Here is a 23389-nt window from a genome sequence, read left to right on the forward strand (position 1 = left end):
GATAAAAATGAATTGCCTAAGAGCAGCAACATACACTGCAGTTGCCAAACAGGAAACTAGTGAGCTTTTGGTTAAACTGTTTGTGCGCAGATTGCCAGAACATAGTATCACTTTTTTATTTTGTTTAAACAGATGATATAGAAATTACAATGCACCCAATCAAATATGGATACTACATTTCATTCTCCTTGTATGGTTTCTTGTAGGTGGAGCCCTGCATGCTTTTCCCTAAGCGCAGATTGCATCTTTGATTTCTCCTTCCTTGGCTGTTTTTGATTAAACGTTCTCATAGCCTGAGATCACTAGGCAAGCAGGTAATGTTAGCTCTTGGTCTATTCTTAACTTCTTTTTCTTCTTATAAACTACGATCCATTCTGTGCAGTTTGGAGGAATTGAAAGGCTGCATGGATAAACTGTCGTCTGTGTGTGGTATCTTAATATAGCTAAGTTAGACATTCATATTGGTGATTAAGCTAGCAATCAGGCTGAATGTTGCTGCTAATTAATTGTAAAAGTTTATTTGTGAATATATTTATATGCTGCTGTCTCATAAAGATATATCCCAGCAGCTTGCAACAATATGAAAACATAAAACCAAATACAATGGTACCTCCGGTAACGTAATTTCGAGTTACGAACACGGCAAACCCGGAAATGTATACTTCTGGGTTTTGCCGTGCCGCAGAAACAACACCTCCAGATACAGACTTTTTGGGGTAAGTACGGACCCCCAGGACAAATTAAGTTTGTATCTGGAGGGTCCACTGTAATAAAAAGTTAAAAATAAGTTAAAAGCAAAAAAGAATTAAAAAACAAACCTCAATGAACCATTGTGGGGGATGTACTCTTAATTTCCTGCATAGGCCTGCAAAAGTTTTCAGCAGGTTTAAAAGTTTGCACAGAAGGTGCTCACTGAATCTCTATTAGCAGAGTGTTTCACAGGACTGGGCCGACGATACTAAAGGCTTGATTTCTTGTTGTTGTCAAATGAGCCTGTTTGCCTCATGCTTCCCAAGGAAGAGTGACTTACTGAAAAAATAAGAAATCAAGATAACAAACTTTTTATAAAAGAATGGAAATGGTTTATTGAATATTTACAGATAAATTGCAAACAGATAAAAACATTGGCAGGATTATTGTAATAACCTGCAGTTTTGTAAAAGTATATATTTAAAGTAGATAATTAAATGATCAAATTAAATGAATTTGAATATGCAGAAGATATTAAAAAATAAATTTAAAGAACCACAGAAAGAGGGGGAAGGAAGTCAAACTTTGAAATGTTAGAATGATTGTAAAATTAGTGAAATGTATAAATTTGAAATGTATAAATAATTTTTTTTTTAAAAAAAAGAGTGAGTTCAATACCTGGTCACTTGCTTCTGTGCCAAATGCTGTTGGTGTGCCCACAGGACTGTAGCATTGTAACATGTTCTCCTGACAGCGTTTTGTTCAAGGCAGCTGTAAACCATTTATTTTCCTGTGGAAAATGAACTTGTCAGCTTTTACCATATTATGGCCCCAGCTGAGCACTTCCAGGAGATCCAGCATGATAGTTGTGACATTTTGTAGCTGAATTAAATGGTGTACCACAGGGTTGGGGAACCTGTGTTCCTCCAGGTGTTGTTGGACTACAGTTTCCATTCTTGCTGATCACTGGCTATGTGGGCAAGGGCTGATGGAAACCGGAGCCTCACAGTATCTGGAGGGCCACAGGCTCCACATCCCTGGTTTAGGAAAGAACTGCTGCTAACTAGGCAGCTCCTATGGATAGGGTATTGCTGGTTTTAACTGTTAATACTTAGCCTTCTCTTTGCCTATTATTCTTAACATAGTAAACCATTCTTGTATCTTTTTTGTTGGTGATTAATATTTAGAAGTCTCAGGAACTGGGAAGAGGGGAATGAACCGTGAGGGTGTCCCCGGGAAGAGTCCGGAGGAGATGTATATTCAGCAGAAAGTCAGAGTCCTGCTAATGCTTAGGAAGATGGGATCAAATGTAAGTATTGCAGGCAGCCTTGTAGACCCTCACAGAAGCTACTAGTTCAGCATAATTGGTACTAGCCTTCTAGAACACCATGCCCGTGTTAGTTGTTTGTGGCACTCTAGGGGTTTAAAGAGAGCTAGCCATTTTCCAGTTTGCAAAACATTTCTTGCTTGCTCACCTCAAATTAATTCTTTGTTGTACGGGGCAACTTAGAGGGGTAGCTAGTCACAATCATGGACTTTTGTGACTAAGAGCCTCCCTACATTCTTCTATAGCTTTCCTTAGGGACGCGAGTGGCGCTATGGTCTAAACCACTGTGCCACTTGGATTTGCCGATCAGAAGATTGGCGGTTCGAATCGCTGTGGTTGGGTGTACTCCTGTTGCTCTATCCCAGCTCCTGCCAACCTAACAGTTTGAAAGCACACCAGTGCAAGCTGATAAATACTGTAGGTGGGAAGGTGCGCTCTGATTTCCATCACGCTTTTCCATTTAGTCATGCTGGCCACATGATCACATGACCTGTAAAGCTGTCTGTGGGCAAACGCCGGCTCCCTCAGCCTGAAAGCGAGATGAGTGCCACACCCCATAGTCGCCTTTGACTGGACTTAACCATCCAGGGGTCCTTTCCCTTTTTTACCTGTAGCTTTCCTTAAAGGTTCCAGTTTCTCTTGAGCAGATGAAGGTGCCACTAGGAATGTTTAAGATCATGATTCTAATTAAATAACTTTGAATGTGGTACAGGATAATATTACTTCTGCTTGACTTTACAGCTTAAAAAGGATACAGTAATACTAAATTTTTGCCCCCAAACCTTTATCCCATAAGAACAAAAGATAAGTCTTGCAACTAGATCAGACTGAAGGACCATCTAGTCCAGCATCCTGTTCTTACAGTGGCCAACCAGGTGCCTAAAGGCAGTCCACAAGGACAAAATGAGGGCATTTTCATTCTCTCACTTGTGATCCCAAGATAATAGCTATGATGACTAAATGCCAGTAATTATTTTGCAGATACTACATCTAGGTTTCTGTAAATTTTCTACCTACTCCTTTTTGAAAATTAAAACTGTAAAATGTAAAATGAATGTATGATATTAATAGAGGAATACATAATTTCAGTTGTGCATTCTTTAGTCATCTGCTGGATATATGGACGCTTGTATAGAGTCTACTTGGGGACTTGGGGCAAGTTTGGCTTATTTCAACACATAATAGGCTCTCTTGGTCATTGGAAGCCAACCACAGAATCAGGGTAGCAATACTATTGGTGGGGGGTGGAGGAACTTGGGGAAGAAAATTCAAGTGCAACAAAATATTACTTCCTGTGAGTTCATTGTATTTCAGAAAAAATCATTTATCAAGGGAATGCTTATTAACACACCAGGGATACAGGAGTTATCTCTGTATCCATTGTATGTTAGAAATGTTACTTAAAATGTTCCCTTAAATGTCCCCCCCGCCCCAAAACTCACTGGGCTTATAATAAATAATGTTTTGTAGCACCTGGATTTTCTTCTTTTCTCTCTCTGTCTCTTCTTGTTTTAAATTATTGGGCAAAGTAATTTCATTTTATATTGCCATGTGTAGATGAATAAAACAGTAGCTGTCTCCAAATTATTTTTGATTTCATGGGGATCATTTAGTGTGGTGTCCATTTAGTGTGGTTTCACAAAAGGGGGAAGTTGTTTTTATGGCCCCTTCTTGTGTGACTGGAAGCAGGTACAAGTGACAGTAAGGAAAACTGAACTGAACTGTGATGAATTGTACTCTGAATAGTAAATAAGCACAGACCCTACTGCTGAGTTTCTATTTGTGGATTTGCTTTTCTTTGTCCTTGTACAGTTAACCACCAGTGAAGAGGAGTTCTTGAGAACGTACGCAGGGGTAGTGAATAGCCAACTTAGCCAACTTCCTCAGCATTCAATTGATCAGGGTGAGTAGCAGGGGAAAGGGAGACATGTAAGCTTTCCAAATATTTATTGGTATAAGTGGTCTTTGTGGAAATGGATTTAAATTTATTTTAAAGCTACAGAATAGGTTTGTTTATATTATTTTACTTAGGAAAAAAGTAAATATCTGGATAGACTTGTTGAAATAAAACATTTTGTATCTAGCATCTAAAATAATACAGTGAGGATGCCTGTCTAATGCTCATAGGCAGGGAGTCCCAAAGCATAGATGCTACCATGTTGAAAGATCAAGACACAGGAAGGGAAAAACTTTGTGCTCCCTGTGCTAAAATAAATCCAAAATCAGCAAGAAAGTTAACATAATTTTTTGCCAAGAAAGAAAGCTAAGTCTTGTGCCCCCATAAATTTGTCAAACATGATTCTACTTGATTGTATTACATTTGTCTGCTGTTGTTTTTGTGGGAAGGGGAAGGAGCAAAGATCTATGTAAGATGCAGAAGATGAAAATTCAGCTTTAATGATGGGTGAAGTTCTTTTTAAAAACCCTAGAGATGCTTGAGGAACAAAAAGCAGCATAAGCCACAAGGGCTTCAAATGCTCGATCCATCAGCAGGGGAGTTCACTGGAGGACAATAGTAGGTTCCAGGCTCCTGTATGATGGAACTTGGGTTTTGATCATTTTCTTGGCCGTGAGCTAAGCTGCATCTGTAGTCGCAGAAGGAATTCTTAATTCTGACTCCACATCTCCCCCCTTTGGTATTAGCAGCCCCCTGCTGACATTGTGACATTAATTGTTTTGGTTTCTAAAATTAGAAGTAACCCTTGGAGTACTCTGATGCCTTCTGTTAGAGGGAGGGAGGTTACAAATCATTTTGAGCATTATTCCTCAAAAGCTCTTTAGGGTGGGGCTCAAGGATTCCCCAGTAAGACATTAAACCAAAATTAAGAGACCAATGTAGAAATGTATTAATTTTGATGCACAGCTGGTATGCTATCTATGATCCCCCAAAGTTTGTACAGAACAAGCTGAAACACTCAGTTGGCAAGTACCAAAAATATAACCTGGTTTGGTCTTACATTGCCCAGCTTTTCAAGCCATAGTTTAGCAGCTGAAAATGGACATTGGGACACGCTTGCTACATCCCTTCCTTGGCATGCCAGTCTTGCTTAGGTCAAAGTTCCCTATTAAGTCCAAAACAGAATTGATGTCAGTTTACTAACTTTAAACTTTACTAAAGTTTACTAAATTTAACAGTTTGTACATGAACTAAGATCCCTGTTTGTGAACTAACATTAAATCACAGTTCTCCATTTTTTATGTTTATTAGTGATTGCAAACGGCTGTGGAAATTTTAAATTGAAATACAGACATGTTGAATAATTATTTTAATTTGTCATTCTAAAGTGTGAAAGAATACTGAGAACTGGCTTATGTGGTGCAGCCCTCCAGATGTTGAACTCCAGCCCCAGCCAGCATGGTCCATGGTCAGGGATGGTAATGCATCTGGAGGGCTGCAGAAGCCCTCCCACTGCTCTAAACAAAGAGCATCTTAAACCTGCAGAGCTTCACAGGAACAGCTCTTGAGAACTTCTGCTCTAGGGAGTCACTGCCTTTCCCATTCTTATTCTGTGGACAGGAGAGGAGGTAACCATGGAGGTAATTAAATAACATCAAGTATATTCCAGTGTCTTAATTAGCCAAACTGAAATTGGTTGTCTGAATGGAGATCTTCTCCACTAGATGGCAGTAGTTTCCTATAAAAACCAATTTCAGAACCTCTAAGATGCTTGAATTTAAAATACTCCCATTTCCCCTAGAAAATTTCCCCCTATTTATCTCCTACCACCCTACCCCTATATCTTGCATCTAGGTGTCAAAGGAAATTTTAAAATCTGATTTGCAAAGCCTTTGATGTGCATCAAAGATCCAACTAAATCCCCTTTGGGGCTGGGTATTAATTTAATGTTTCCTCAGATCCTGACCGTGGAGTTCCACATTCTCCTGAATCCAGCCACATTTCTAAATTTGCAAACTCAAACTTTCATAGCTTGATCATACATGAAGGTTTTGCTTTTTTCCATTTAATAGAAATTCTGCCTTTTGCATATTCTGTTCTCATCTGGACCAACTCCTTGTCTCTGCAATGGCAAACACTGTGGCAGTTGCTCAGCTATGCCTTTGTTGACATAACTAGAAAGCAGGGAGGTGTATGCTGAAGACTGGTTCAATTTCTAGTCTCCAGCCAACCTAGTGCCCCCCCCCCCCGGGTATTGTTAGACTACAACCTCCATAATCTCTGACCATTGGCCATGCTGAGCTGATGAGAGTTGTAGTCCAGCCCCACCTGGAGGGCACCACTTTGGCTACCTCAACCCTAGAAAATGGTAACTGGTTGCTGAGTGGCAAATCTTGTCTTCAGGTAGGGTTACTTTGTCACTTCACCCAAAGACATTGGTCTCTTATATGCAGAATAGCCACGTTAGATGATCTAACGTCGGTTATGCTATTCAGTCTTCATTCTTTAACAGATGGGGTGCGCTCCCATTTCAGTGTGATTTAGACATTTGCCAAGTATGTTGGCAGAAAGGATTTGGAGATGCTTTAAGTTCTGTGGAGGAGTTCAGAGTGGGAATAAGCTGCATGGCTGTCATAGAAACATGGGTGAAAGCTGGAAAGCTCTAGAATTCCCTACCTTGCAATCTGGAAGTGCCGCATTGAAAGTGATGTTAACAATTCACTGGAAGGTAATTAGCACAGTACTTCTCAAAACGCAAGCTGTTCCTCTTGGAGTCTTTGACACCAAGGGATATTTTGAAACCGAACTCCAAGGTTTGTTCTTGGAGCAGGGGCTCAGAGGTATGAAAGATCTGAAGAATGGAGGCCTTAATCTGTAAGTACATGCCTGAGGGAATGTTGGCCGCCTTCTTTCTCAGTCATCTGTTTTGATCTATTCTGCATTAGTTCCCCGCCTATTAAAGAAGGAGCAAAAGCAGCAGCTCTTGAGGGTTTGTGCTAAGCTGCTACTTGTCAGATAAACTGAAAGGCGTTACACTCTTGAAACGCTCTGTGCAAATACAGTTGGATGCATCTGGGGTTTTTTGCTTTTTAAAATGAAGAGGTTGCAGTTAGTTTGTGCTGTTGGTTATTTGCATAATGAGAATGGAAAGCAGAATCTGTGTGGTCGTTAAAGTGGGAGTATCAACCTTGGTGACTCTGCCGCCACTGTTTGCTGCAGCAACCCTGCCTTGTTGGTTCTTGAAGAGAGCCAAGTCCCTTGGGGAGCACAGAGCTGAGATGCAAATATACTCTGTGCAGATAGGTTGATGGACTAGGCTAGGGGAGCCACTCAGCTTGCACTATGAATTTTGTGCAATATTCTTCAACCCCAAGACCTCAGTTGGTGTTGGACTGTGACTCCCCATCATCCCCAGCCAGCTTAGCCAGTGATCAGGCATGGTGGGAGATGTAATCCTACAACAATGGTGGACCCAAGGTTGTAGATAATCCTACAACAATGGTGGACCCAAGGTTGCACATAAACAAAGGAAAAGGATACAGTACTTTGAAGGCTATGGAGGAAGGCTTTGCTTTAGCAACATGCTGTCAGGCCTATGCAGTTGTTTGACATTTTCTTGAGTAACCAGTCATGTTAATGATTGTTCTGCACTCTCTTTAATGGGAGTGTGTGTGTGTTTATATGTTGCTGAACACTGTCCTGATACATGGGCAGGGTATGAATACTTTTATAAAAATAAATAAACATACGTGTTGTAGATACATGCCAGAGAAACAAAGATGCACTGATTTGAAGCTGTTACTGAAAATGTTCCCAGCCGCTGCCTACAGAATTGCAACACCTCTGGTTAGAGAGCCTGTATGGGGTAGTACAGTACATCCTTCCTCAATCTGTGGCCCTCCAAATGTTGTGGTACTCCGACTCCCATCACCCCTAGCCAGTGCAGCCAGAGATCAGGGATGATGGGAACTGTAGTCCAACAACATTTGAAGGGCATCAGTAAAGTGTTGGACCAGGGAAATGCTTGGTCTAATTTTTGTTCCATGAAACCTACTGAATGACTAGGAGCCATTTGCTCTCTTCTAATCGCAGGGTTGCTCTGAGATGGGAGAGTCCTGATTTCCTTGGAGGAAACTAACTAACTAACTAACTAACTAACTAAAGGGTCATTTTCAAAAGGCAGATTTGTAGCCTTGGTTCCAAACAGGTAGAGAAGAATTTAATAAGGGAGTTTCAACCACATAAATCATGCTATAGAAAACACCCTAATTCCTAACGTCAGATCATCTTTACAGGAAGCCAGACCACATTATAAAATTGCTCCCCTCCCACCTATTATTGTGATTCCATTATTTGTCACATCTGCCTTTTTCTAGCCCAGACACAGTTGGTGTGAGTCATTCAGCATAGCTTTTAGGCATAATTTTGGAGGCTAATCTGCCATGGAATTGAGCAGCTCAAAGAGACCTGTGTAAACTGGGACTTGCTAAGATGAATCATCTAATGGGAATCTTCACAACTGGCTTCCTACTTGGCTTTGTCTGTTCACAAAGTCTGTGTTCATGCTGAACAACAGACATTTCCACTAGTGAATGCAGCGTCTAGTGAGCGCCTGCAGCTTTCTCTGCTGTTCATCGCTATTAACCAGTTTCCAAACCTTCAGCGCTATTCAATTTCTTTTTTAAAAGAGATAAATGGTAAGAAAATATGAAAATATTTCCAGAGTGAAAGCTGTGTCACCCCAGTATGGTTCCCCTTTATCATATACATACCCCAACAATACAACAACAAGAATCCACCGACAGCATAAAAATCAATATGGCTAACCTGATCCAAAAATCCACTCCCTCACACACATAAACAAATCTCACTATAGCCAACCAAAGACAACCAACCACACCCTAGGCCACCCCCAACCTCTCTCACCACCAAGGAAATATAACAAGCGAATAGTTAGAGAACTCATCCAAGTGATGCTGACACAAAACCCCACACATAGGAGGAGAGAAGCATTACCACTCCACCCCACTCACCATACCCCTCTCCCCCCTTTCTTTCCAACCTAATACTGCATGCAACACTTATGTCTCACAACAAATGAAACCGATCTGTAGAAAACACAACTTGAAAAAGAGACGATGCATGTATTTTTTAAACTAATAAATCTTTAATAATAAAAAAGAAAGAAAAGACTGCTGCACTGAGACAGAATCCCCCTTTTCCTGCCAAGCAGCTAATTATTGGGATAATAATAATGATAATTTTTTTTATTTGTATCTCACCTATTGGACTGGATTGTCACCCTAGGAGGGCATGCCTCTTGGAGGTAGTTTGGAGAGCATCGTTTGGGCATGCAGCTGCAGAATTAAACAGGTTTAAGGTCTGCTATTTAGTTTTTTTGTGCGCCACTTGAACTCGGTTCTTAACCTTGAATAGTAGAAGGATGTTTGCATATCATGTGAACATACTGGTAGCACTACCATCATGCACCACAAAGTGAGGAAAATATAAGAAACTGGTCCCTAGATGCATGTTTGAGCTGAAGGTGGTTCCTGGGTTTGAAAAAGTTGAAGACAATATGAGAGTAGATACCAGAGACCTTTGTAAGCAGGCAGGTTGAATAGCAATTGGCCAATGAGCATGTGTACAGTATTTTTTTCTAGTTCCTTTTGATGCTACTGGAAGTGTCAACAATAATGTTCATATAGATTCAACTCTGATTCCCAGGCATTTGGCAAATATTCTGCTTGTTTTCCTTTCCAAAACCATATTCATTGTAAAGGTTACCTGTCTGAGCTATGGACCTGTGCCCTTACTTTCTGGTGTTTGTTTAACTCCTAGCCATGGCAAAGTTCCTCTGTTTCTCTTTTGGCACCATTTATTAATAATAATTGTTGTGGCCTGCAAGCAGTTTGCTAATCTTGCTGATCAACTGGTGAATTTATCACACTAGTTTCCTTTGCCTTTTGGGGGGCAACAGCTGTATTCCCTTTGGAAATAAAATATGGGAAAAACAGATGAATGCACCATAGCTAGAAGGTGCCATTGTATTGCTGGAGAACCAGACAGGGACTGTAATGAAACCTGAGGCCACTATAAAAATCAAAGTTCAGTTTGGCAGGAGGGAGAGAGGAAGTAAATTCTGCTCGGAACTGTAACTGCAGACACAGCTTCAGGTCCTGCTGCCTGGGAAATAATATTCATGGTTCACCAGTTCAGATTCACAGCAATTGTCCTGTGGCAACAGACTAGCTTGCACTGCCTTGTGCAAGCTATTTTTCATGTTAAGAATTATGCTGAACCACACAATGCCTTTAAATATTTTTTTTCCTATATAGACTTAGGGCAGCTTAATGCAAGATAAAGAGTTAAAATATCTGTGCACGCACACACATGAACGTAGAACAGTCTGGTTAAGCACAAGTCCAGGTGATTTTGCCAAGAACAGCTTTGCAAATAGGTCTGTAAAAAAATAAATAAATAGTAGCCCACCTGCTCCCATGTATCATTGGCAGTCATTTGTGCGCTAGAGTAAACAACTGTTCCACCTGATCACCTGGAAGCAATTTCTTAGTCTCCACAGGCAGTTGGCTATTTATAAGCTTGTCTAGGGGTGAGTTGATACTCTCATCAGTGAAGTAGCCAGCTATCTTAGGCTCTGCGCCAACAGCTTTGTTTGAACAAGCTGCAACTGAAGCCTTCACTTCAGCTTGGGAGTGATCTTAGGTTCACTCCGCCTGTGAGTTGTTGGTGTAGATTCCTCAACTGCTATATGAAATGTTGGACTGAATTCTCAATCTCCAGCAACCCAGTCAGCATTTATTTCTACAGACTGGTTATTTTCAGCATTGTCATTTGCTGCTTTACCTGGGACAAATAGCAACAGTGCCCCACCACCTCCCTTCTGATCTTAGGCTTTGCTTCTTTACTTCTTCAAGAATATACCAGACCTCACAAGCATCATCTGAAACCCTTCTTTGTGTCCTATTTGAGAAAGGCTTAGAGGTGCCAGTAAGGGAGAGGGCCTTTTCTGTTGTGACACCACCAGCAGTAGCGAAATGCTCTCACAAGTGAGACATAAAACTTCCTGGCACTGACACTGACATAGTTTACGTGCCAAGTGAAGATTTTCCTTTCCACTTAGGTGTTTGATGGAATTCACAAAGTTTTTAAATTTGGTTGTAAGTCACCTGAGTCTGCTCTGTGTCCAGCGACTCACACATGAAACAAACAAACAAATAATCAGCCACACAAGCTGCTTACTAAGCACAGGTTTTCAATTAGTAGGCAATCTCATCTCAAATTGCCACTTCTGGCCCAAAAACGGTTTGCAAATCAGGTCAGCTTTCAGAAAATGGGATGAGGCAATAAACTTGTTTCTGAACTGCGTTGCTTCACACTGCCTTTTGTGACTCCCATTATGGGACCATCTTCTATGCTAGAAAATTTCTCTTCTCACAGAAAACTGGCATGTTGAGTTGAAGACTAAGCTAGAAACTTTCTCCCTTACATATTTCTCTCTGTATGGCAGAGCTGCCCACATGCAGCCCAGTGGAATAGTTTGGTTGAATCTACTGCTTAAACCTCATTTGCACAGTTTGTCTCCCGAAAAGAACTTCTTGTAGCTCAGTGAATAAGGTTTAACTGGGTATTGACTACTTACAAAACTTGATAACCTTTACTATCTTTTTCTAAAAGGTTTGCTTTCAATATCTAGGATAGACTAGTTGAAGTTACTGGGCCTCAAAGGGTTATATAAATAGGTCTACCCTGAGTAGGACTAAGACAGACTACAACCTTTAATTATTTCATCTTCACCTAAGATTTTATTCCAGATGATTTGGGTTCTTCAGTGAATGATGCTACTTAAGAAATTAAACAGATGCCATTCATTTCTGCATTTTCCTCTAGCTTCTTTGTGTAATTTGGCTAGATATAATCTAACTGTGGAAATCTTCCTGTCTTCTGTGCAGCTGGAGATTTCTTGGGGTGTTGCTTTCTAAACTCTTCTGCTCTGGCCACTGTAATCTGTAATAGGGCAAAGAAAAGAAAACTGATTTGGGCTGCTGAAATTGGCAGTGGGGCTTTTGGAAGGCTGGGAGGATTATCTTGAAATAAGTCTCCTGTACTTACATAAGATCCACTAGAGATTTTCTTTCCTCTTCTTTTTTTAAAAAATGGGGTTTTGGAAGAGAGTGGGGATTGGGTTTGGGATGGGGGAGGAAGAAGCATCTGCTGTCTGTTAGATAACTCTGCTCATCTACTTTGTGGGCCATGATGTCATCTGTTATCTTGTTGTTGCTAGGAAACCCTGCTTCCATGGAATTTCCACACCAAAGGCACCTCTGGGTTTAAAAGTAGTGCACATTAGAAGAAGAAGCCTGCCGCTTGGATCTCCTGCCTTGTTCTGCCTTGCTCTTTTGGGTTGATTTCCCCCCTTTCCCCAAAAGGATGTGATTCTAGTAGAACCTGCACAGCATCTCTCTCAGTCTTAGCTCTTACTACGAAGGAGCTACTAGGGGCCTTTGATCTGATTCAGCAGGGCTGCTCTTATGAACCCAGCAGCATCATATTTGTAACAAGAACAGAGAGTCCTCTGTCACCTTTGAGCCCCTTTGTGGACTGGAGCCAAAGCAATAAAATCAGACTGATCTACTCCCAATCAGCAGCTGTCTGTGATAAGTCAGCATAGCAAGAAAGATAGCTGAAAGTGGACAGCTCCACTTTGTTAGTATATATTTGTACTCTGCAGGAAAATGGGACCCACTTTCTACTGCCCGTTGCCTTTCATGAACTTCTGATCTCATTGTTTCCAAATCTGTGTGTGTGTGTGTGTGTGTGAGAGAGAGAGAGAGAGAGAGAGAGAGAGAGAGAGACATCGCCCACCATACAATTGGAGTAGCCTGCAACACTTGAAAGCTGGTGTCTCAATAAATACCTGCTTTTAAGACAGATTCTGCAGCTACCTCTTTGGAATTCATCACATTAATAATTTTCTTTTCAAACACACCCAAATAGCAAACAGGTATGGATGTTTTTCCAACACTAGTGTCCATAAATTTTGACAACGGATAGAATAGCAGCAGAGGATCGGTTATGACCCTCAAGGTAATGAATTGATGCAAGGTTCTGTACACAGAGAGTGTAGCTCTTTTTGCATTTTTATACTTCTTAGCCTTCTAAGAAGTTCAGAATGGCTTACATTATTATCCTTGGGACTTGTGTAAGGAGGGCAAAGAAGTAAATGAATATAGAAGGTCTGCCACAATAGTTAAACCACAAACAGAAACTGGTCTTACATTGAATCTTCAATTTTTGACTTTTTAGCATGCCTTTTTAAGTTTAGTGGAGTTTGTTTTGTTTCGGTTTGTTTGTTTATTGTCTTTGTTGGATCTATCCACTGGAGTTTGACTAATGAGTGGGATTCACCTAATAAGCCCCTTGTGTTTGTGAATGGGGATTCCTCTCCTCCCACTCTGCACTCCCTCCCACTTCAAATTGGTGGGGGTGGGGATAACCCCAAGCAGTGAGGGGGAGGGAGATCATTGCATCCAGTAAACTGAAAAGCTTGTGCAGATGAAACATTTATAACTGTGCTACATTGAATTCCACCCTGTGACTTCCAGAAAAATAACTTGGGCTCCAAGCTCTCTAGTTTAATTTGGAACTAGGACACTGATCTTTCAGTGTAATTTTGTGTGTTTGAGATTTGTACCTCATCCTGTAAAAATGAGAATTTAATAGTCCTTCACATGATTGAGATGTTTTCACTAACTAATAGGTGTTTTGCAGAATGCTTGAAAGATTACTTTACTGACTTTATTTTTCTTAAAGCTCTCTTTAAAGACTTTGCACTTAATTTATCTCAACACACTAAGCTCCTTAGCTTACTAAAGCTTCAGTAATGTTTGTCCAGACAGTGGTTTCTTCCAGATCCTTATTCCTCCTCCACTTAAAAGATGGAGGCGAGAGAAAAATAAGATGCATGCAAATTACTCTTAACTCTTCCAAAATGGAACTTATATGATACAAGTTGCAGAGAAAATACAAAAGAATTCAGTTTTACATTTATTCAAGCCAACACGGTTCTCAATCCGGATTATAGACTTTTAACTGCTCACTCCACAGTTATTTCCCTTCACAGAATCAATGAATATTGGTAACATCAAGATTACTGACCATGCTCCAGTAGAAGTGACCATAGGACTGAGCAATGAAATCCAAATCCGTTTAACCCTATTTTAGAGACCAACCATGCTCCAGTAGAAGTGACCATAGGACTGAGCAATGAAATCCAAATCCATTTAACCCTATTTTAGAGACCAATCAACTATCTAGATAAAGGATAGCAGAAACCCTACAATTCTATTTTAAGGAATACAACAATAACAGCACCAATTCTACCAGCCTTGGGGAGGCTATGAAAGCAGTGACAAGAGGTGTATGTCTCAAAGGAAGATCATATATTAAACCTCTACAACAATAACCAAACTAGAAATGGAAATTACTGATCTGCTAACTAAATATAAAAGTTCAGGTTCAAAACATCTCAGAGTAATTGAATGAGGTAAGATGTAGACTAGAAATTAATAAAGTGAAAAGTGAAACAACACTTTTATGAATATGGAAGAAAAACTCTAGACTTTTGGCAAACAGATGTAAAAAGAAAAAAATTGAGGTCTTTATCTTTTAAAACGTTCCTCCAGGTGGCGCCCTTGCTTAAGTCTTTTAGAGAGGCTGCTCATACATTAAGGTTGAAGTCACCCCCTAGTATGGCTTCTCCCTTTAGCAAGTTTATTGAATTTACATAATGCCAGACCCTCAAAGTGTCCCTATTTTCCAGGGATGTCCCTGATTCAGAGAAGCCGTCCCAGTTTTTGATTTGATCCTGGAATGTCCTACTTTTCCATAGGATGTCCCTATTTTCATTGGATAAATGTTGGAGGGTATGGAGTTATCCAACCTCCAAGCCGCCTGAAGGCAATCCTGTATAGGGAAGGTTTTTTTTTCCAAATGTTTAATGTTTTATTACATTTCTATATATGTTGGAAGCTGCTCAGAGTGCTGGGGCAACCCAATAAGATGTGTGGGGTATAAATAGTTAAATTATCACTATGCAATGGGACATCCCTATTTTCATTGGAGAAATGTTGGAGGGTATGTAATACCTTTTGAATAAAATGAAGTTGCTTCAGACTTGGTGCATATACAGATCCATTCATTGTCCCATTAATAAAAACATATCTACCATTATTGTATTTTAGAATTGAGTGAATTTTAAAGGTTATTCCTTTGCCAAAAATGACTGCTACCTCCTTGTCCTTTATTTGAACCTGGTGCTGTCACTTGGTGTTGAAACCAAGTGCCACTGAGGATTTTACTTTCCCTGGGGGATTTGTGAATCTGTGAGTTTCTTTTTTAAAGGATCACTAATTCCCCTCGCGTTTGTGTGGTGTTCAGGTTTTCCCTTTTGTGCTACTAACAGTTAGTAAATTGTAATATATAATAAACATTATAAACACGGATCTCAGGCTTCCAGTCAGAGTAACACATTTTCGCAAATGATGTGTTCCGACACCACCACCTCCCAATCTTTTCCCACTTTCCCCTGTGACCACTCATCACCGTCCCACCACCAATCTCCAGGCTCTGAGCCGCCTTCTCTTGGTAGTTCCTCTGCTGGCTCCCACCATTCCTTTGCATCCAACCAGTCCATGACACTTAGCAGCCGTGCTTCCTTTCTAAATCCAAGAGTACTCTGTTCTGACCAAAATGAGCCTGTGGGTGGTGGGTCTGTGCTTTCTCTACTCATAACTAAAGCAACTTTGCAAGACATAAAACTGTTGTCATAACCATCTCCTTACTACTGATCTCTGCCCAGGGGCAATGCATTGCTTTGAACTAAGTTGTCAAAAGATAGTAACTTAAATTAATCTTTCATCAGCAAAAACTGCAAAGTGGCTTCCTTGAGTGTCTTTCAGGAGGAAGAAAAAACTTGAGTCTGTTGATGTGTTGCATTTGGAACTGCTCTCTCTGCTATCTAATCCTTTTAACCAAGAGGCTTCAAAGAAAGCCTTATTAAAGGAAATAATCCGTTCATGCAGGCCTAATTAGTTTGTGTGGGGCCAAGGGGGAAAAATGCTTTTGTGTTATCAGTTGCACTTGAATGGCAAAGATCATTTTTAAAACTAAAGATCAATTGAAGGCTTAGCTAAACATCCGCAGCCATGTGGGTGGGGACTCTTGGAAAGCATGCCGCTTCTTAATTTGATTCTGATCATTGCTGCTAGAGGATCTGCAGATGAAAGTACCAGCAGCTTCCTCTGTGTCAGCCTTGGGAGGCCAGAAGTTCTGCAGCAAATTAAACATGGCACAGACATTCCCCATAAGACCACCTTGCTGTCCAGAAGCCTGCTTTAAAGAGGGGCTCAAGGCTAACTAGATGGATCCTCTTTCTCCTCACGCCCCAGGTGTCCTAGAGCACCATTTCTCAGCCTGCTGGGCTAGGGATTACTAGTGGGCCTCAGTGCAGTTGCCTGTGCCCTAGTCAATGGCAACTGCTCCCTTCACACATGCTATACATGCATGCATGGGAGCAGGAGCTAGAGAGTGAGGCTGTATCATACCAGGTTAGAAGAGAAAGAAGGAGAGGACAGGGTAATAGAAGAGAGGGGATGGGGAGGGAGGCAGGGAGGGAGGGAAGGGTGGGTGGGTACGTGGGCAGACCAAGAGAGAGGGAAAGGAGAAGCCAGGAAGCCGCTCCTCCATTCTGTAAAGGAAAGAACTGGTTGTGGCATTGAAGTGAATTAGAAAGAGAGAGGTCAATCTTTTAATAATAATAGCAATAACTATAGTATAATATAAAAACTGGGAATCAAGAGGAATAGAATAATAAGAGGGAAACTATTAGAGGAGGAGGAAGTGAATGTAAGAGCAGGAAGAGGAAAGGAACTATCAGTTTGCGGTTGAAATAGGGTACAAGTGTGAAAGGAGAAATGACCCGAAATTAAGTAAAAATATTTTGAGGTACTCTTCTCCTCTAGAGCCTCTGAAACAGCAATTTCTGCCTAAAATTGAGAGTCTGAGTCACAATATGACCAAATTCAATGTTTTCCTTAGCTTTTAAGAAGGCTGAGCTATGGAACCTGCTGTGCCCAATAATTTAACTGTTGCCAAAGAGGGGAAATGATAGTGGTAATAGCCGACTGATAATGTCAGACTCTGCCTCCACCTGCTGCCGTTTTGTGACTGACTTCAGCCCTGCACCCCATTTTGTAACTAGTCATGTCGATAGTTTTTAGCCCTCTTAGGTGGGTCCTGGGGGTGGAAAGTTCTGTTGTAGATCTTGGCCATCCTGCACTGCATTCCCAGCAGTGCACAAAAGTGGCTTAACTACCAGATGTGTCACTGTGACCAAATCGAACACATCAAGGAATGGGCACAGCTGGTGCACTAAATTTAACTCTGCAAATGCACTCCTGGCCACTGAAGAAACCTGGGCACCCATGCTTAGGACTGAGTCTAAGTGTACATCGCTCCTCCAGGATGGAACAGCCACTGTGCAACAGTGCCTCCAAGTCCCATCCCAGCAAGACAGTCCAGAAGGATAACATGGCCAGTAGTATTGAAAACCATCAAGAGGTCCAGCAGAGCCAACAGGACACACTCCCCTTGCCCTGTTCCTGGCATAGGTCATCTACCAAGACAACCAAAGCCATCTGTGTCCTATAACCAGGCCTGAAACCAGATTGAAATGGATCTAGGTAATCTGTCTCCTCCAGAAACCCCTGAGCTGAGATGCAACCACACACTCTAGTACCTTGCTCCAAAATGGGAAATTGGAGACTGACCAATAATTTTCCAGTACAGTGGGATTCAAGGAGGGCTTTTTCAACAGAGGTCTTATAACTGCCTCCTTTAGGCTCACTGGAATCCTGCCTTGTTGTAAGGATGCATTGACCAGAGGGGCACCCCCTTGCCAGCCCTTGTGCAATGATCTAGCAGACATGTAGCTCTCACATTTCCAAGGATCCTGTCCACATCCTCAGGCTGTACAAATGGAAAAGTATCAATTTCTGCTGGACAAGCAGAGGCCAAAGTTACATCCACTGGACCTGTATCAACTATAGCATCCAAATCAGAAAGGATCCAAGCAATTTTGTCTGCGAAGTACTGAGCAAATAGTTCACAATAGGTCATCAAGTGGGTGCAAGTTACCTGTTTAATGGAATAGTGGCTTGTTAGGGTTGATGTAGCCATTTGGAAAGCCAGCTTGCCTGTATTGTCTTCCTAAGTGAGGAGAAGGCTGTTTGTGCTTCCCCCAGATTTTGATCTTCTCATCTTCCTAACAGGACAGGCTGGTTGCACACAGACTGCAGCAAGTTACCACTTGAAGACTCGGGGATTGCACTCAGCCAGGGACTTTCCTATTTGTGTGGTTTCTGGAAGCAGTAAAGCATTCCATCCCCATATTACTTCATAAACGTCTTGCTATAAAAGAAAAAGAACTAGGAACTTCCAGTCACAGGCCACTGGAAGATAGGAATAAGGGAATTTTACCAAGACAGCAAGGACCTTGTGTAACAGCAGGTGTGGTGAAGTGGACTGAGACAAGTTGCTTCCCTGTAATTAAAATGCTGCTGCTATTATTATTATTATTATTATTATTATTGCTATATTTACATTTATGTACTAGCTCCCTGGGAGTTTGAGGTTAGCATACATAGCATGGTCTCCCTCTTTTATCCTCCCAACAACCCTGTGAGGTAGGTTGGGCTGAGAAAATGTGCCTGTCATCCCACGGTTAACCAGTTATTTTCAATGCTAAGTGGAGATTCAGACTCAGGTCTTTGCAGTTTAACAACACTAATCTTGTACACCACAACCACTCCAGCAAAGCTAGGATACCCAGTAATTTATAAGTATTATATATGGATGATTTGAGAAGGAAAGCAAAATAGCTAGTACTATTTAACCTTGCCCTGTAGTCCTTTGTCTCATATTCAACATCACTCAACAGAGCAAGTAGTGAAATTTCTAGCCAGTGGGACAAAAGGATCAGCATCTGTCTGCATATGATACAAGGGGGGGGGTTGAATTAGGGAGGAATGGGAGGATCACTTGTACAACCCACACACAGCACTGCTGGCTGGTGCATGCCAGGTCATCTTTGCTATGTTCTTTTGGATTTCTGAGTCATTTAACACTTTCCGTCATCTTTAAAAAGAAGCACTTTAGCTCGCTCTCAGAATGCACTGTAGGTTTTAATTATAATCAGTGTTTGGGAACAACATTGATTCCTCTGAACACAAGGTGAAAATAAGGTATTATAACTTGCATTTAACACTCTTTCTCTCAAAACCTTGTAGCCAATAATTTGAAAGCTCCTCAAAGCCTGCAAACAAACAGTGATAAAGAATAGTTATTATCTGCCCTAATAATTGGCATATTTCTCTTTCCCCACAGCCCCTCCTAGCTTTAGGGAAACAAATCTCCTCACAATGCAGGAAACTGGCTAGCATGTCTTACTCTTTGTCTAAGCAAATAAAACCTACCTGTGCAATAACATCCCATTTTTTGTCTTTCCTCTACAGGTGCTGAGGATGGGGTGATGGCATTTTCGAGATCGGAGACTGAAGACAGACGGCAGTAGCTTGAAGGGCTGTTGGAGCAATTCAGAGCTGGAGCAGGGCAAATAAGCTCTAGGAAATCGAGGAAGATGGCCGGACAATCATGAGTTCCTTTGCCCTCCCCTGATTTTTTTTGTCTTGTCCCGTGGTAGCCTTCCCCAACCCATTGAATTCAGTTTTCCTGTTACCTGACTTTCTGAATGCATTTCACAGCCGTCTGTTCTGTATGCCCTGTTGGTGGGTCAGCAAGGCAGTTTAAATCAAGGACAACTCTAGGAATGCTTTCATGATTGGCTCCAAAAAAAAAAAAAAAAAAAAGCGGACTCCGATTGGCTAGCTAAAGGAAGGAAACTTGACCAGTGGAAACACTCCCCTTAATTTTTAATTTTGTATTTTTAAGAATTATTGCTGACATCCTACTTCTAAAAGCCTTCAAGCTCTGGTGCTTATTTAGGTCATGCTTGTGTGTGTTTTTGGAGAGGGGCGTGGCTGTGTGAGACTGGAAATGGACTGTTGCTGCTGTTTGCAAAATGAGTGGCTTTCAGGTGTTTTGCTGACATCAGTGTTTTCCTTGCTAAGATTTGTAGGGGGAGGGAAGAAGGGTAGAGGGAATTAACGTATTTAGTTATTGCTTCACATTTATTGTCAAGGTGGGAGGGGGAAATGTTTTGCCATATTTATTACATGCTTGCTTGCCTTTTTTTTTTGAAGAAAAAAATGGCTTAACTGTTGACTTCCTGTTGGCTGCAGAGTCTACATGCAGCTGACTCTTCCATGCAGGTCTCCTCTGTTCTTCAGTTCTCCTCAAGAAATTGTTGCTTGAAAGCATGTTTGGTTTTCTCAATTCTGCCTATGCAGGAAGGAGTTGGTTGGAAGCCCTGACAGTTCGTTTAAAGTTGTGAAAATGACCTCTGCTGCAAATTTGGGCAACTCCATTTGCACCTTGCAGAAGGCCTGTCAGTACTATGGAGGAATTCTGTATTCCCAAATATCTGTGTGTTGCAAAGTGTCAAACTGGGAAGGAGTGCAAACCAATTCTTCTAAGCAGTCTGCACAGTTCGATCTTTAACCTGTTGGCTGCTTTACATGTAGCAGTGCGGTAAGAGCCTGAATCGTGTGACTTTGGCCTAATGCCTGCACTGACTTAGTGAGATGAAATTGATGAGTTCCGCCAGTTGGGCTTGGTTTTGTGTGCCTGTTGATCTCTTTGGAGGCAGAGCATCTCCACTGAAAATATCCAAGTGGCTTCAGGTGATACAACCTGTTTGTTGAAAAACGGAGACAATGACATTAATTCATTGCTTACTTTCTCTGGCTTGCCAGGAAGCTGCACGTTAAAACCCTGAAGTTCTAGGAGTTATTTTCTGCCTATATCCAGGAGTCTCCTCCCATGCCATGAATTTTCACAGTACTTCCAAGAAGGCACCTAGATGAGATGGTACTGATGAAGTATTTGAGGGGGTGGGGAAATATTGAAATAGAAACTTGTGGTTTCACTGTCTTTGCAGGAGAGATCATTATCTAGAGGAACCAGCTTGAGAGCCTGGCTGCGGCAAACTAGAGTTTCCAAGTGCCCTTGGCTATGAGGGTCCAGGTGCTATTGCTATCTGTGTGTGTGTGTGTGTGTGTGTGTGTGAGAGAGAGAGAGAGAGAGAGAGAGAGAGAGAGAGAGAGAGAGAGAGAGAGAGAGAGAGAGAGAGAGGGGAGAGGAGGAGGAAGAGATACCAAGAATAATAGCATATGATAAGAGATAATATACAGAAAAGAGGAATAAAGGCGATCCCAAATTAAGTGGTCTACCTGCAAAGAGCAGGTGTTCCCTCTCTGGAAATGATACTTGAGTTTTGATTTGAAACTTCATAAAAGTTCCCAATGTGAAAAGCCTCAGTTTCTTGGGGCTGATGATGACACCTGTTCAAATAAAACCAGCAATAAATGCAGTTCACCCTTGCTGTTCAGGTTTTATTCCCCATGACCGGTTTTTTAATGTGTCAGAAAGGACAGCTCTTCATCCCAATTATCAGGGTTTTGTTTTGTTTTGTAGCATGACAAAATGTACAGCTTTTGCTCCATTGAAGAGAATCCGGATGCTTTCCCTCACCCAAACACTTCCATGATAGGGAAGTCATAATTTCTCTAAATCTCAAAATGAATTGTGTTGTCACTGAGAGATTCCCCTGCGCCAAGCTGTCACTTCTTTTGCAGTGGCTGGTGGATGTGCTAGTGTCTGGGTCACCTTTCCCTACCCATCCACCTCTTTGCCATTAAATGAACTTTATTAACTTATTTTTCTCTTTTGTGTTTTACTGCAATGGAGGCTGAACACTCCCCTGTTAACAGAAAGAAGTTCTTGTGAAAACATGTGGTCCATTAAGGCTTCTCTATTCCTGCTGTGGCATCGCCCCAACATTTCATTAATCTTTTTTGCCTCCTAGAAATCTTCTTTTCCTATGCTCCCCCACAGATCCTCCACTTCTTTTTTTGTTTTTAAAGAAGAAGCAGAAAGGCTATTCCACCCTGTGCTACTTCTGCACTACGTATGTACCTCTGTTGCACAGGAGTGGATTGTTGCCCAATTTGTGGCTGATTCGACAACTAAAACATCCACTGGAAATTCAGTGAACAAGTTCAACTGGTAGCTTGCTGGGTCAACCAGGCAATACTGTCACAGCCTTGTTTTTTGGTTGTGGCCTGTGTTCCATTGATATATGGCATTTCCAAGCTGTTGCATCTTTCTAACGAAGCAAACTTACATGTTTATGTGGTTTTTAAACTTTTGGAGGGCTAAAAATGTAACTTGAAAGGGTTGAGGGAAATACACTTTGTAAGAGCTGTTCCTTGCTTCTTGTTTTATATTTATCCAACTGAACACGAAAAAGTCCTTGTATTGCTCTTGGCTGAGATTTCAAGTTCAAGATCCAAGTTTTAAAAGCACACGCCCTCCCTATGCCAAGAGGGAGGGAAATAGTTTGGGGTTGCAGCCCTGCACACACTTACCTGGCTGAAAGCCCCATCAAATTCAATGGCTCTATTGGAATAGGAATCCATGGGTTTCTGCTGTTAATGCAGCCATCTCACTCTGCCTTCAAACGCAGCCCTAGTTTACACAATCATGTGCTTTCTTCCCCACAAGGCAACTCACAGCTTCAAAACAATAGCAGTATAAGCAAAATAGACAGTCTGTAAAGCAAAGATAAGGAACCTGTCACCTTCCATTTGTTCTTGGACTCCCAGTCTCCCATCAGCCCCCTCCAGCAAGACCCAGTGGTCAGAGATGATGGGAGTTGGAGTCCAGCAGTATGCAGAGGGCTACAGATTCCCCATTGCTGTTTTAGGGCTTTAAAGATTATAACCAGCACTTTTAGCTTGGTTTGTCAATACACATGGAAAAGGATTGATAGGCAAGAACATGGTTTAGTATCTGAGTCACATGATCTGAAAAATGGGCCTATTCCATGATGAGCAGCTGACCAAAGGACTGTTGTGTCTGATGTACTTGGACAGCTCTGCCTCTGGCATCATAAACACAGTGGCTTTAGAAAGGCAGGTCATCATGTGATAACTGCCCTCAACCGCTCAGCTTTTCTCTGCCTCACTAAATGTGCCCCCTCTACTTCCCAGCTGCTGCCTGAAATGGACACGGGTGTTTCCAGTCACTTTTTCTTGGGCACTCTTTAGAGTTACATGCCTATCATTACATCAGCAAGTAGGCCATTTCTGTAAAGCGGGGCGGGGAGGAATTGAGAGTCCAGAAATGGGATCTGCTTGTACAGCAGGATGCAAGGCTACTTTTACAATCAGAGGTGGCCTTTCGATAGAATTGACACCCAGCAGGAGATGTGGCGT

At 41.6% G+C, this 23389-nt stretch overlaps 1 protein-coding gene and 3 long non-coding RNA genes across 4 annotated transcripts in view; 1 reads left to right on the forward strand and 3 right to left on the reverse strand.

The window, feature by feature from the left end:
• The window catches only part of LOC309377010, a 182052-nt gene that overhangs the window by 25151 nt on the left and 133512 nt on the right, over nt 1-23389 (reverse strand). The window lies entirely within an intron of this gene.
• CTNNBIP1 (catenin beta interacting protein 1) lies at nt 1884-22377 on the forward strand. Its single transcript, XM_081923947.1, has 3 exons — nt 1884-1999; nt 3830-3920; nt 19508-22377. Exons 1-3 carry the CDS (start codon nt 1904-1906, stop codon nt 19564-19566), a joined length of 246 nt encoding a protein of 81 aa, XP_081780073.1. The 5' UTR covers nt 1884-1903; the 3' UTR covers nt 19567-22377.
• On the reverse strand, nt 11713-12206 carry LOC309376994. The gene is made up of 2 exons (XR_014171338.1): nt 12048-12206; nt 11713-11942 (listed from the first exon to the last, which is right to left on the reverse strand). It is a non-coding gene; the product is annotated as an uncharacterized lncRNA (long non-coding RNA).
• On the reverse strand, nt 13270-14479 carry LOC309377051. Its single transcript, XR_014171409.1, has 2 exons — nt 14246-14479; nt 13270-14171 (listed from the first exon to the last, which is right to left on the reverse strand). It is a non-coding gene; the product is annotated as an uncharacterized lncRNA (long non-coding RNA).

Source organism: Podarcis melisellensis (genome assembly GCF_964234715.1).
Source record: "Podarcis melisellensis genome assembly, chromosome: 8".
Taxonomy (NCBI): domain Eukaryota; kingdom Metazoa; phylum Chordata; class Lepidosauria; order Squamata; family Lacertidae; genus Podarcis; species Podarcis melisellensis.